The sequence below is a fragment of the Osmerus eperlanus genome, chromosome 22 (genome assembly GCF_963692335.1).
Source record: "Osmerus eperlanus chromosome 22, fOsmEpe2.1, whole genome shotgun sequence".
Classification (NCBI taxonomy): Eukaryota; Metazoa; Chordata; class Actinopteri; order Osmeriformes; family Osmeridae; genus Osmerus; species Osmerus eperlanus.
Window position 1 is genome coordinate 10,458,474 of NC_085039.1, and position 15,961 is coordinate 10,474,434.

The 15,961-nt window shown below is 44.8% G+C and overlaps 2 protein-coding genes across 2 annotated transcripts in view; both read right to left on the reverse strand.

Moving 5' to 3' along the window:
- LOC134008452 (eukaryotic translation initiation factor 3 subunit A-like) overlaps positions 1-15,961 on the reverse strand; it is a 100,896-nt gene that overhangs the window by 78,123 nt on the left and 6,812 nt on the right. The gene's annotated exons all lie outside the window — the stretch shown is intronic.
- Positions 3,687-15,961, reverse strand: part of LOC134009183 (B-cell lymphoma/leukemia 11A-like) — a 64,848-nt gene continuing 52,573 nt past the window's right edge. Inside the window, exon 3 of the mRNA XM_062448909.1 lies at positions 3,687-3,745. Within this exon, the coding sequence (XP_062304893.1) occupies positions 3,687-3,745 (59 nt within the window). The remainder of the gene's footprint in view (positions 3,746-15,961) is intronic.

The window sequence follows — 15,961 nt, forward strand, 5'->3', positions numbered from 1 at the left end:
CTCAATTTCGCTTTCCTCCCTCCCATCACATAACAGCATGACGCTACGTAGCCGCATGCATGGAACTCGTGAAGGGACGCATGATGATTCGGAAGGCGATTATGGAGACGTGTGTGTGTCTCGCCGGTAGTCCCTCTGTTCTCCTGAGATGTCGGAGATATCTGACCTCCCACACCCGACCCCGATAAACGTCCAGGCAGTCTCTTTCTCCATCTACCTCCCCTCCTTTATGTTCTAGACCAGTTCAGAATGGGTTCCAACATGTCCTCCTCTTCCTCCACAGTTTTGATGCCTCTTCTTGACCACACTGAGCCCTGGCCTGGGGTCTGGAGGTCTGGGGATCTGGGATCTGGAGGTCTGGTGTCGGGGGTCATGGGGCCCGGAGCCTGGGCTGAAGCTGGACCACAGGCTCCTTCAGAGAGGATGGGCAGCAACGCGCTCCAGCTCCCCAGCTCCCCTGTCCCTGACTGGGGCCAGGATGGCTGGACACCACCCTCCAAGCTCATGGTGGTCTTCTCCGCCATCCTCATCCACAACTCTCCACCCACACACACACACACACACACAGACACACACACACACACACTAACCAACCAAGCCCTCCTCATGGCCTAGCGACCACCTGCCTCCTTCACATTCTCATCTGAACATATCAAGAGTTTTGGGGAGAGAGGGCGGGAGTGGAGTTGGAAATGTTATTATTACGGTTGCCGTTTCCCCCCCAAAACTGCCAGGGAAAAACAGATGAGTGTGAGACCGGAAATCTCTCCTGCCAACTGTGACATGGCCTACCTCCCGGAGAGACAGAAGAAGGGTGGAGCGGGGGGAGCGGATGAAAGGATGGAGAGGGCAGAAGCACTGTGTATGCCTCTTCCTCCTCTGTTTACAGATTCAGCTCATCAGTAAAGAAGCACATTAATCAAACTTAAGGTTCCCTGTTGTGCTCTCTCTTCTTCATCCCTCTTTCTTAGTTTTTCTGTCCAGCTTTCTCCCTCTCTCTCTCTCTCTCTCTCTCTCTCTCTCTCTCTCTCTCTCTCTCTCTCTCTCTCTCGCTCTCATCTCTCTCTCTCTCTCTCTCTCTCTCTCTCTCTCTCTCTCTCTCTCCTCCCTCTTCTCTCTCCCCACCCCCTCCCCCCCCCTCCCCTCCTCTCTCTCTCTCTCTCTCTCTCTCTCTCTCTCTCTCTCTCTCTCTCTCTCTCCTCTCTCTCTCTCTCTCTCTCTCTCTTTGTCCATCCATCTTTCTTTTTTCTCTCTCCCTCCCTAATGCTTCACCCACGCTTTCTCTTCACCCCTCTCGCTCTCTTCCTATCTCCTCCCCTCCTTCCTCTACCCCTCCCCTCCTTCTTCTCTCCCTCTCCTCCTTCCCTCCTCCTTCCCTCCTTCCTTCCCTCCCTCCCTCCCTCCCTCACCCCCTCCCCCCCCCCCCTTCCCTCCCTCCCTCCCTCCCTCCCTCAAGCCAACTCGTCTGTTATTCATCATCTTCAGAGGTTGTAATGAGAGTGCTGTAATCTAATGTTCCGTCGCCAGTCTCCAGCCACAAATCTAGCTGATAACATTACCGTCATCATCGTCATCTTCATCTCTATCATTCCTCTCTGCAGCCCTCGTTTCAGATATCTGTCGACCGACTTTGCGACAGAAAGCAACGGAACGAAAAAAAAAAGACAACATTTCTGTTTGTGAACAAAGTTCTAGGCAAAGACGGAAAATGACTTCCCTGAGGTACCGTGTCTTAAGAAATGTTGACCAATGTTAGCTGCTCAATTAGACCACATTGTAGTCCTCTGAGGCCCAGTGTTCCGGTGTCAATCTCTTGTTTGTAAATTCTTACAACTCCCTCCAAGCGCCTATATATTTCAGCTGGGGAGACAGAGTGTACGTTCTCCAAGTTGTTTTATACGAGGAAGTCAAAGTCAAAGTACATAGTAGTTTATTGGATTAGTTTTCTATATATGAATATATAATAATTATTATTTTTGACTTACTGGTATTAGAACTACTATATGAAGATATCTATGTATACGAAACAATAAAGAGACTTCTTTATGTAAACTCTGAAAATCTCACGGGTATATTTTTGGCAAACGATTCGAATGTGTAACTGTACTAGTTCATAGTAACCTACTCTACCATGGTAACTAGTAGGAGTAAGCATGAAGGGGAGTGACATCTGAAAGTTGACAATGAAATTGTAAAATGTTTCAATGAGTCATTATGACAAACACCCTTATTCAGAGAGAGTACAGTTTAGTGACGTGAGCCTCCACATTATGTGTCAACTCTACTATAAATTTATTTTGTTCAGATCACATCTAATAAGAAAAGGAAGTAGGCCACTGGACAGGAAGTCCAGGTTAGCTAGCCAGATGGAACACTGGCTGCAAGCTTGAGGTCACTTCCCCTTCCTGTGACGCCGGGCCCCCGCATCACGACAGCCGGTCCGAATACGATTGGGCAATGACAGCTGCTACTCTTAATTTTTGGGACTGGACAGTGTGTATGTGTTTGTGTGTGCGTGTGTTTGTGTGTGTATGGGCTCTGGCAATGCGGGCATAGAAGTGGGGGTGAAATCTAATTCCGGCTGATCGAGCTTGATCTGTTTGTTTAGACTGATTCTTCACTCCCTCATCCCCACCCCAAATTAATCCCTCTAATGAGAGTTAGTGCCAGGGGGTCTATTTAAAGGACGATATTAAGGCAACACTTGACGAGTATGATTCCCATGGACCCCCCCCCCCCCCCTCCCCCCCCCCCCCCCGGGGAATCTTCTGGGGGATCCAGCTACTGATTGGGATCGGGTGATCCCCTTATCTGCGGAGCGTCGAATGTGACTCCGGAGGAGATAGGGGCCTTCCGCACCAGTGTTGCCGTGTTTCTGTAAGCAGGATATGAGCTGTCGGGAGGCTTCACGGTCAAAGAGATAAGGGCTAAGTATTTTTCGTTGATGTTGTTGTTCAGTATCTTGATTGAACTCGATACGGTTTATGGTAAAAGAAGCTTTGGGAAATCGCGGCGTCTTTTATCCCAGTGGTACGTTGGGAGAGATTTTCCCCCCAGCAATTGTTGGCTTAGTACGTCACGTGGAATTACTACACCACAATAGCCTTGTCATACGATATGTCCGAGTTCGGAGAGGATAAAAGCGTGTGTTTATTTCGTGTTTGGAGCTGTTCAGTGGTATACTCTTGTACTGTCGTGTCTGTAATGACTCCACACTGGCCTCTGGTATTTGCACTCTTCAGTGAGTGTGTGGGGGAAAATATGCAAAGTCATGTGTATGCGTGTGTGTGTGTGTGTGCAGAATGGGGTATGCATTTCACTTCACTCAGACAGAGGCAGGGACAGACAGATATCTGCCAGATGACTGGCAGATATATATATATATATATCTATATATATATAGATATATATAGATAGATAGTTAGATAGATAGACCCACACACCCCTCTGTGTAGGTGTGCATCAGGACGTGTGTGTGTCGCAGCGTGTGTGCAAGTTTGCGTGTGTCTCAGCATGTGTATCTGTGCACGTGTGTGTGTGTGCGTGCGGGGCACTGATCCGCTCTGCTGCATTGCAGCAAGTCCTGCCACCGCTCGGCTCGTGGCGGCTCCGCCAGGGCCACTCCCCCACCGTCACAGGGGTCAACCTGCCCATCTGCATACCCTGGGAGCAGCTGCCGGCCTGGGTCACACACGCCAGCGGAGGATCCGGTCCTGGGCCACCGGATCCACATCTGTTGAGAGATCTGTTAGAGATGAGAGAGGAGCTATCTCCACACAGAGATCTAGATCAGTCAGCTGACAGGAAAGGGAACGGTGAACAGGGTGTTGAGATCTCCGGTGTTGATACTCGACCCGGATTGGAAGCCAGTTCGAAAACAAGTGTTTCTCATCTTCTTGGACGGTCAATACGAAGACGTGTAAAGTGGACAGGACCTGCTCGTGCTGATATATAAATATAAACGGTGTGGGAGAACATGAAGATAGATCCGACAGGGGTTTGTTATCTGAGAAATCAGTTGATCCGGGTGGTTCTTTACCGGCCACCTGAGGCTGGTAAATGCTGCTGTTTTATGACAGTCTGTGAGGGTTCCATCAACTGACAGCTTGGTCTATCCTGGGTCGGGATTATAAACTCTAAGCTTTCCAGTCTGGTGAAACTAGGCAGGGTTGGACTACATACAGTGTTGTATGTTTTTCTCATCTTTCTCAAACGGATAATCAATGGCTGGGTTTGATTGGTAGATGGTTAAACCTCTCAATCACACTCACACATCATACTTGTTCCCAGCGGTCTGATTGATTGCAAGCACAAATCCATGTTCAAGGTCGGAATCAAACCAAACAAAATATCTCGTCCTTCACGTTTTCAGCAGCTGCCTCGGAGAAGCAGTTATTGAAAAGCCTTGAGAGGCCGGAGGTAATTCGTCGTCACGGATAAAAGAACCCACACAGGAACGCTGTCAGTGTCTTTGAAGAGAAACACGACACTCGCAGCTTACTGTGGGTAGGCCGCGTTCCTTCTGTTCCTCCCTTGGTGATACAGGGTCTCTGACTCGACAACTCCAAGGCCACAGGTGAGTCAGAGCGTTGCAGATCGCTTCGTGCTCGTTTAAACTTATTTCCTACAATGATTGGAGACTCACCCCAGGGAGGAACACAGGCTCGGAGTTGCAGAAGCGTTGTGCAGCGTGGAAAAGAGTTTAGAGAGAGAACAAGAACAAGATATATGCAGAATATATCCCCAGGAGTAAGAATCCCTAAGCAAGAGGTATGAATAGTTTACATTTCTAATATAGGTTTTTTCTCTGTAACATATCTCCCAGTTCAATCCAGCCATTGCTGCAACTCACGTTCAGATCTAACTAAACAGGAAGAGGATAGAGTCTTACATATCATATCCACTGTCACGTTTCATCCCTTTCACAAACTTCAAACACATTGCATGAAGTATTAATATCGGCAAAAGCATAGAGAACAACTGACAAAAAAAAAAACATATCCACCCTGTCTTTGCGAATGAAAAATGGTCTCTTCCCAATGCAATTGAGAACCATGCCTTCCTGTTTACCTGTCACAAAACTGGATGGAGTGTGACAGGAACCGGGGCCCCCTGTGAGTCAGGGCAAGACAATAGCATTTCCCCAACCACGGACGCAGAGATTTTGCGCATTAATCTCACAAACGACTCAAGTGGCACGCTGGGAATTGCAGTTTTTTGTCGAGTGACTGAACTCAGGGTTGCTTCTGTAGAAGTGCAGTCGTGTTTATGGACTGTGGTCAATGTGACATAAGGGAGCACTTTGGGAGAGAGAGAGAGTCATAGACCAGATCGTTCAACCCACCACAACAAAGGGGTTTCTCATAGTTATTAAATATGATTTAAGGGACACTGCACCATTACGACTTAAGGGGGAGTTTGAAGGTTTAGAGGTGTAAGCATGTGTCTGTATGTCGTAATTAGCAGAATAAGACATTTTGAATTGTTTACATCACTAACTGCTGCTCTTCTATTGGCCATATGGCATACAAGTGGCAGTTGGAGTGAAAACATCATTAAAAATAAACAAAAAAAAATTCTATGGACTCAAGATTTCACTATCTTAGCTGTTTTATTTATTTTGGTTAATGATAAGAAATACCATTGTATTAAGATAACTCCAAACTGAAAAGGTAAAGTGAAGATACAAAGGTCAGATAAAAAAAAAATATATAAAAAAGAAGTTCCACCACTTAGAACTTCCAGAAGCCCAAATCGTTGTTATTTTCCCATGAGCCTCCTGGTTTGAACATAAACCAACTGCGACGGGAGCCAAGCAACGGTGGAATGTAAAACACAGAGGTAACACACCCGTCACTACAAATATCCTCACTACAGCACCTCACCAGTCCACAGTTCCCCTTTGGAGCCCTGGCCACACAGAGAATCATGGAACTGCAGTTTCCTCCAGAACCGGTAGAAACAACTAGTATCTAAAGTGAACAGCTTAAACGAGAGTGAATTATAAAGTCAAAGGGCCATGTATCTAGTAGAGGAGGGTCTAGATGAAAAAATGGCCGAGTATGAATTCACGAGCATACCCTCTTTGCTGCGTCTATATTTCACTTCCCCTGCATTTAACACACTTCCACACGAACACCATACACACAGCACACATGCCTAGGACCAAGCCACTTAAACCCAGTTCTCTTCAGAACGGAACGGTACTGTTAACATCATATTAGCTCATGTAGGCCAACCAAGTGAGGAGATAAGACACTTGACGCTACGTGCTTCTTTAGCGCCTTTCGCTAACAATCCTCCGTCAGTACAATGGGAGTTAATTACATTGGCTAATGACGACGCGCTAGGCTAATGGCCGCCGGTGATAAAAGATCTCTCGTTACGCACGGCTCCTCATATCTCTGTTGGAGAGAGAGGCCCATTAAACAAACCTCGGTTGCTCGTGGGAACGCTTCACACATTTATATGAGCATACTAGTTCATGGTGACTAGCCATAAAGTATGTATGTGTTCATGTAAGGGTGTCGGACGCAATTAGTGGTTGATCTAATGGCCGACATGAACTCAGAGCTTTATTACGGAGGAGCCAGTTGTTAAAGATCGCTGCGAAATGAAAGGAGGGAGGGAGAAGGGCAGGGAGGAAGTAAATCAAACCCCACGATCACACCAAGAGGCTGGAGGGTGCTACACCATGGTGCTAGCTCAGACGGTGAATCTTTCTTTTCCGAATCTCCTCATCTTTCTTTGCCTACTTTCCCCCGCTTTCCCCCGCTTTCCCTACCGTCCATCCATCCCCATCCCTCTCTGGTAAGTGGGTGGTCAGAGGAAGCCCTAACATGGCGGGAGGGTGGAAGAGGTGGGGGCTGATGCATGCTGACAGCTGTGGCGGCTGGTGGAGGCAGGGGGAGGGGGCAGGCTGTCGGGGGGAGACCCACCACTGAGTCACCTGTCTGGGGTGAGATGAGGGAGAGGCTGGGCATCTCCACAGGAGCTTTCAGACTGCACTGATGGCCTCCTCACCTATTCTGCAGTGCCACTACTAATCTCTCACCTATTAATGCCCACAAGAGACACGAGACATCGTCATTAAGTCGTTTTTTCTTTCAGTTCGGCAAAGTACACATTCACAAAAATCGGTGGGTCTATGAAGACTAAATCGGGTGTTGGGAGCAAAAAGTTGCAAGTGTGTTTCATAAACCGCAGTCCAAAGCACAGAAAGTGCTTCACTATATTTCTCATCAGCTAACTAAAGACAACACTGGCTAACTAGTGGAACCGGCACTATTGACATTAGTCAACAAAACAAATTGGATTTGAAGCCACTGAATTGTTCCAAGACATCCCTTGAATTGAATGAGAGAGTCCTTACCAGTGCAATAATGAACTGGCATTGTTTTGTGATGGAAACTTCTCTCTCTGGTCTATTTTCAGCTGTTTTGCAGGCCTTTCACTTCAGACAAAAAGATTGGAATGAACATAGATAGCTTGCAATTAGCGACTGCCCAGCAATATTGCTTTCCATTTCTGTGGCACTAGAAGCCATCCATCTCTCTCTAAAAATCAAATAAAAAGAAGAGAGTCTGTACTGGGGAATGCACATGGCAGAAAAGTATGAAATAATACTTTAGTCAATATTGAATCAATAAAAAATACAATTAGTTTAACATTTGTGATAAGTCAGAAGAAATAAAACCAACCACAGACACAAACCATGTTAAACGTATTTGTGTTTGAAGTCAGTCAGTTTGCAAGGTATGTTTCCCTGGATACCATGCTTTAGATTGTTGGTACCTGGCTGGTATTACCTAGATTTGACCTGCTTTTGCCTGAAACAGAGCCGTTAGTTGTGGTCGGAATCTGTACAAAAACCACACCCCATGCATTTGAAAATATATATAAAAAGGGTTAGGGTTAATAATAAATAAATGTGGCATTGTGAAATAAAAGTCCCATGAAGTTAAAGTAGTCCTTGCCATTTTGAAACAAAAACTGTAGTGACTAATTAGGGTTCCTCCAGTAGGAGGGAACTTTTGTTTTTGTTAGTATTCTTCTTATTATTTTTCTTCTCCTTGCGCCCCAATATCTCAAAAAGTCCTTAGTTATACATTTTCTAATTTGGCACATTGATACTACATCCAAGTGGGTACCCCCACACCAAATATGGGCCACATCGGACCATTGGGGGCGCCACAGGCCACGCCCAAAAGTCAAATTTTCAAAGTGATGGCATTTCCACTCCATTGCTCCAATTCTTCTGGAACTTGGTGTACATGCCTCATTTTTCAGGAGGAACAAAAAAGCCTCAAGGACCCATAAGGTCCGCCATGATGTATTTTCCTGTACAGTGATAATTTGGGAAAACCTTAAAGATTCCTCTTCTCTTGAACCAAAGCTCTAATTTACTTGAAATTTTGTACATATATGTATCATTGACGTTACTTAAGACAATTGAATCAAATACTAAATGGCTGAAAGGGGTGTATTTACGTAAATGTCCACATTGCCTCAATATGTTTGTGTCACTAAATCAAATGTGTTTTTGAAGGATGGTTCAAACCTAATAATTCTGTATATCCCAGCATCAAATGATTCTTACTGTACACTGAGGGCACTAGTATGAGTAACCACAGTAAGTTTCAGGCATGTGACACTTTCCTAGTCAGAGTTAGCAGGGGGTGCATTTCATGGCAAGAAGGAATACAACAAGCCTGTCGTGAAATGCAACCCCCTCTATTGTCTGTTCTGTATATCCCAGCATCAAATGATTCTTACTGTACACTGAGGGCACTAGTATGAGTAACCACAGTAAGTTTCAGGCATGTGACACTTTCCTAGTCAGAGTTAGCAGGGGGTGCATTTCATGGCAAGAAGGAATACAACAAGCCTATCGGGAAATGCAACCCCCTCTATTGTCTGTTCTGTATATCCCAGCATCAAATTATTCTTACTGTACACTGAGGGCACTAGTATGAGTAACCACAGTAAGTTTCAGGGATGTGACACTTTCCTAGTCAGAGTTAGCATGGGGTGCATTTCATGGCAAGAAGGAATACAACAAGCCTGTCGTGAAATGCATGCCTAATTTTTTCATGAGGAACAAAAAAGCCTCAAGGACCCATAAGGTCAGCTATGATGTATTTTCCTGTATAGTGATCATTTTGGAAAACCTTAAAAATTACTCTTCTCTTGAACCAAAGCTCTAATTGACTTGAAATTTTGTACAGATATGTATCATTGATGTATTAAAAACGTTATTTAAGACAATTGAATCAAATACAAAATGGCTGAAAGGGGTGTATTTAAGTAAATGTCCACATTGCCTCAATATGTTTGTGTCACTAAATCAAATGTATTGTTGAAGGCTTTAAGGTGACACACCCCTGAAGTACCATGCAAAGTTTCACCTTGATATGTCAAAATATGACTGAATTACAGCTGTTTGAACTTGGACCAAATCTGACAATGCTCGCCATTGGAGAAACTGCTTTTTTTATTATGCAGTTACTGAACTTTGTGTGAGCCATGTATGGGAATGGCTCACTTGGCTGAGATGTTGTGCTGGTAATCACAGGTTTGTAGGTTCAAAACCAGTCAGAGGGATAGTTTTTTTTTTTTTTTTTACAAAACGGTTTCTCGTCTTCTGATCAATCCTCCGGTTGTAAAACATAGCAATGCGTGTTTATTTGAGCCCATCACAACACTCCGATCATCTGTTTAGCGAGACTGTGTAAACCACTGCAAAATAAGCCAGGTTCACCACAGTAGCTAGCTACTTGTAGTCTACGCATGGTAGAGATAACTCTAATGGTTATCTCTAATGAAGTAAATTGATTGTTCAGGTGGATCCCTTGCCTGTTGCACAAATTCATTTCAGTAACCTGAGCCAGGACACATTCCCACTGATGCTAGGTATGATTTGAAATTCCCTTCCTTGACAAGTTATGGCACTCCAAACAACCTTTTTAAAAAACTATGAGTAAGTTATTCTTTACAGCAGCAACCCAGTCATTCCGTTGTCCCGTTTTTATAGGAAATGTACAAGCAGTTTCAACTTTGGCTGAATCTAACAACGCTTACCACAGGAGAAACAGCTTACTTTTTTATACAGTAACAGAACATGACAGTATTCAACACTGAGGATAGCTCAATGGTCTGGGATGGTGACCTGTAAAGTATAAAGTAGTAGGTTGAAATCCAGCCATTATCTTTTGGCCTGTCATAATTTTGATTATCTGTTTAGCTAAACAGGATGACATCATTCTGAAATACCATGCACAATTTCATGCAATTTCACCTTGAAATGTCAACTGTTTCTTAACCTTTGTCCCAAAGTTGACCAAAGCTACTACTCTGCCCTTTCTATTCATACAATCTCAACAGTTGGTGTGTAGCAGAGAGGATAGAGAGACTGACTTGTAACCTTATGCTCATGAGTTCAAATCCCCATTCAGCCTATTGTTGTTGGCCAAACATGAAGTAGTTTTTCTCTCTTGTTGTCCAAGTCTCAATCTTCTACAGTGTACATGTTTATAATATTTTGCCATTTTGCGGAGGAACCCGCATCACTGCTTGCAGCTATATTTTATCTATTTATATTTACGTTTATTATATATTTATTGCCTCATTTATTTATTTCAGAAGTATGTTTTTCATTTATTTATTTAATATTGACTAAAATGGCATTCCATAGAAAAGCCATGAGACACCCACTGCACCATCTGTTAGTCAGACATGCATCGTGGATTAAACACTCCAAAATAGGCCCTGGTGCCTTCTGAACACAACCTCCCCCTCCACAATGTAATTATCATGTGATCCAGCCCAACATTTGATCCAGCCCAACATGTGATCCAGCCCAACATGTGATCCAGCCCAAACTATGACCCAGCCCAACATGTGATCCAGCCCAACATGTGATCAAGCCCAACCTCTGATCCAGCCCACAGTGATTCATTACAGCCAGTATGCAGGGAACTATACATAAGTCTATGACAATGCTGGTGCAATATTTATCCAAAATCACTACGATATATGCTCTTTCAATAAGCTAACTTTATGGATCACTGTGGCAGTTCAGCTTGGGAACCAGGAACAAAGTCTGTAACGTCTCCCTGGGGCGTATTTGGGACATTTATATACCCCGCTGGTTGGGACTGCACTGACACATCATTTATAGTCCATTTTGTGTGCTTTATATTACTCCCTAAAAATAGCAGAGTAGCAATTGTACACTTTCTGTATCCAACCAGAAATCTCCATGCACGACCATCCAATGAAGAGGGGATTGCTACTGTGTGCAGAGTGAATACCCAGAGAAAGATGACAAAGGCAGTGGAAATGACATTTGGATGCGTTTCTGACCAACATATTGATCAATCCTGTGAATAAAACATTTGTAGAGATAATACTGTACACATTTCTGCTGAGCGAGTCAAACGCTGTTGAGTTGAAAAATCCCCAAGGCTGGGAAAATGAATCATCTCCATCATCGACTGACCGATTGAATTCTCAAGGCTGGAGTCACATCAGGCGGCATGGCAACCAAGCTGGTAGATACACAGTCCACGCTCACGAAGGGGATTATTTTTAAGTATTGCACATGGCAAAGGAGGCTGGAAAAGGCTGGGTCTGGTTACTCTCACGTCATGCAAAAATACACACACACACACACACACACACACACACACACACACACACACACACACACACACTGAACCTCACACAGCTCACACACAGTATTCTGTTAATCTGTGTGCACTTCAATATGCCATTAGTGTTAGCCGAAACGGGAGAGAACAGGTATCATTCCCACACACGAGACAGATAGGCGGGCAAAGGCTTCGGAGAGATTTGTTTAGGCTTATCTCAACCGTTGAGAGCGCAAAAAGAGATATAGATAGATAGAAAGAGGGATCCCGAGGGATGGAGAGAGATGGCATTCGATAAGGAGATTCAGACAGAGGGAGACTGAGGAAAAAGATGGAGAGGAAGAGAAAAAAAAGGGAAATAGATAAAAGGAGGAAGAAAGGCAAACGCTGAGAGATAGAAGGAGATAGAGACATGAAGGGAGGGAGGGGTGAGCGTGCGTGGCAAATGTCATAACACATCCACTGGCCCGCAGACACCAGAGCCAGAGGGGAGGAGGAAGGGAGGGATGGAGGGAGGGGGTCCTCTTCTCTCTCCATCATTGTGTCTGACAGATTGAAAGCGACTCATGGCCTGTGACTTATCTCTTCCCATCTCTCTCTCTCTCTCTCTCTCTCTCTCTCTCTCTCTCTCTCTCTCTCTCTCTCTCTCTCTCTCTCCTTCTCTCTGTATTTCCCCTCCTGCCCCCCCCCCACCCCCTCCAACCCACAGGGCTATGATAATGAGTGTTGGGTATAACACACCCTTGCGTTACCAACGAGCAGACTTGCCCAGAGCTTAGAAAAGCTTCTTCTCCTCCGCTTTCCTCCCCTCTCTCTTACACACATCATTCTGCCAGACTAAAGAAATGTATTAGAAATATCAAAACCCTACCAAAGTTAACGGGAAGTATACCAGTGTGTGAGTGTGTTTGTGTGTGAGTATGTGTGTGTACAGTACAGAGGACAGGAGTGAGAGATGCAGAGGGACTCAGGCGGTCACACTGGTGCCCGGCAGACTCCGGCCTCATTAGAATCAGCAGAAGTTTGGGCTTGGTGTGTTGGTGTGTGTGTGTTAGTGTGTGTGGGTTAATGTTGGTGTGTATGTTAGTGTGTGTGGGTTAGTGTTGATGTGTGTGTTAGTGTGTGTGTGTTAGTGTGTGTGTGTGTGTGTGTTAGTGTGCGTGTGAGGCCCAGTGGGCAGCTGCAGCAGATGCTCCATCCTCACACTAAACTCCCTGAACAGAGCCTGTTAGCTCACTGTGTACTCATTCTTCCTTTCCTACCCATCCTGTTCCTTCCCTCACATCACTTCATCGCTGTCTTCTTTTCTCTTCCCCCCCCACCCCCCCCCCCCCCTCTCTCTCTCTCTCTCTCTCTCTCTCTCTCTCTCTCTCTCTCTCTCTCTCTCTCTCTCTCTCTCTCTCTCTCTCTCTCTCTCTCCCTCAGTCTCTATCCGTTTTTTCTCTGTAGACCTTAAATGCAAACAGCACTTCCTCAAGACATTTTCCCCCAGATTTCCACACAGAACACACCCACACACACATTCTGTCTCCTCCTGCTCACATCAAACCGGCTCTCCAGAGAGGGGCTTCCTGGAGTTGTCATAGGTCGTGACCCCCCTACCGTATACAGATGAGAAGGTGTGGAGTTCTATCTGTCATCTATCAGGTGACACCAGGTGTACTTCTGTTCATTGTTTATTCATTGTGCCTCAGATCTGGTCCTTTGGTACCGAAGCCAGATTTGAGGGACACCCCTTTGTGCATTCAGTTGGCCCTGTTATGCAAGAACACTACGTCCAATGTCAGCCTCTCGAATTCCCATACACAGTCGCACACACACACACACACACACACACACACACACACACACATACACACACACACACATACACGCACACTTACACACACTCTCCCACCCCTTTGTAGTGAGGTCCACAAGACCACACGGAGCCAACATCTTGCCACACCTGAAGAGTGATTCAATCACATCAGAATCAGCCCTTGTGACACCCTCAGTATGCTGATTACCCACCAAACGCCGATGCAAAGGAACCATAGAATGGGGGGGGGACCTCCCCAATCTACCAAATCAGCCCTCCTGCTAGCTTGCAAGCTTCAAAGGGCCTGATTTAGACAACACGTCTCCAGCGACCATTTGCTATTCGTTTCGGCGGCGATTTGAACAAAGAACATACCTTGATCAGAACTTTTGAGGAAAGTTCTTGAGACTTTACCACAAGAGTACAAGGTGGAGAATTATGAGAGGGATATTTGTGTTATGTTTGTTACTTTGTTTTAATGTTGTGTTCACTGAAATCTTGATTCTAGTAACAACTCCTTCTTCCTGAAAGATAACCACGTCATTCTTGGTATCTACACGAAGCTATCATAATAAAACAATCATTCAACTATATTTTGTAACTGTACCAAGATGTCCAGAACAATATTTGAACCATCGAATGATCAGCCAGAGATCAGATCACACCTTTGGTAGGTGTGAAGGAAGGAGGGGGGAGTTGAGAACCCAGCTTCCCCCAATCCACATCTGACCCCAGACGGGTCCTCCCTCGAACTGTATAAAGCCCTAAGATGACCATCAATCTTGGACTCCAGCGAAACCGACCATGGCATGAACGCCATCAGGATTGGCGTTCCAAGGACGTCGCCAAGCTTCTCCTGAGATTCAACTTTATAGTGATCGCGACACTATCTGGACGTTTCAACAGAAGAACCAAAAACGCAATTCCAAATGCGACTTCACTGAGATCCCGCAGACTCAGTCACATGACCCAGCGCAGCCGCGCTGTGACTTCAGATTCTTCAAATGGACCTTTGGCGCAAACCGCCCTCAACATCATTGATCAACCCCTGATCAAACGTAACTATGGCTAACGCTCTTTCCCCCTCAACATGGCATTGGCGTGAGCTCTGTTTATGATTTGTAAGGATGTAATCACTGACTGTACAATTTCTGCCTTTCTTTAAGTTAGACCATTTCATTCTGTTCATTGAAACCAATCTCTCATATCCAAACCCATAATCCAACTTTTCATAAGATCTGTTTACCTTACTTGAATAAATTCATTGTAAAGATATTTTGACGTGCGTGTTCACTGATGTTACGATTGGCTCTACTCTTAGAACGAATTCATTCCTAAAGATGAGACTGATTATTACATATTAAACATAGGATTCCCTAATGTCCTAAACCAATATTAGGGTGGTGCCCCAGACTTTATGATAAATTAAGTATTTCTATCTTTAAACGAGCAAACCCCGCTACATATTGGTGCCCCGTGTGAGGCTAAGATAGATTGAAATGAGCAATCGTAAACTTTTGTGAAACGAACTGTTAAAATAGAGCGAGCTCTAACTGTATGTAGCACCATGTATTTAATACTACTGTGCCTAGGCTACAGTGGCCTGTGTGCGTATTCAATTGTTTTTCGTGAAATAGCTGCTAGTGTGTGTGTGGGACCAGCTAGCTCAAAGGAAGCAGCTAGGTTTGACCGGAGGTACGCGCGTGCTCAGAAACACCGCTTCCCCGACATTTACGTTGTAATCTGCCTCGGCCAGCTCTTCACGGAAAGTAGCATAAGAGCCTTTATTATAGGCCTCTATTTTAATAGTGTAGCTATTTGGTTAAGTGAATTAACCAACCAACTAATACGTTGGTGCACATGTCTAGTTCAGGGAAACAGACAGTAGTGCTTAGTCCTGAAGGACTTTTGTTTAGAAGCAACTAAACAACGCAGTTCTGTACACGTAACCTACCGCCACCACGAGTGTGTGTGTGGGACCAGCTAGCTCAAAGGAAGCGGCTAGGTTTGACCGGGAGGTACGCGCGTGCTCAGAAACACCGCTGCCCCGACATTTACGTTGTAATCTGCCTCGGCCAGCTCTTCACGGAAAGTAGCATAAGAGCCTTTTATTATAGCCTCTATTTTAATAGTGTAGCTATTTGGTTAAGTGAATTAACCAACCAACTAATACGTTGGTGCACATGTCTAGTTCAAGAAACAGACAGTAGTGATTAGTCCTGAAGGACTTTTGTTTAGAAGCAACTAAACAATGCAGTTTCTACACGTAACCTATTATGCCGCCACGATATAGCTTGTCGAAAAAAGCCATTGACTATTCCCGCAGCTGTGTTTTAAAATAACAGTGGTTGCCAAACTAAAGTTACATTATTAGATGCAGTTCATCAATGTGATTTAGTTACGTTGACTTCAAGAAGCTACTTAGTAACTATAATTGTGTAAAGTATGTACTATAATTAACCTTGTACCTTTATTTGTTATTTGTATACGTCTTTGGCAGTCAATTGTA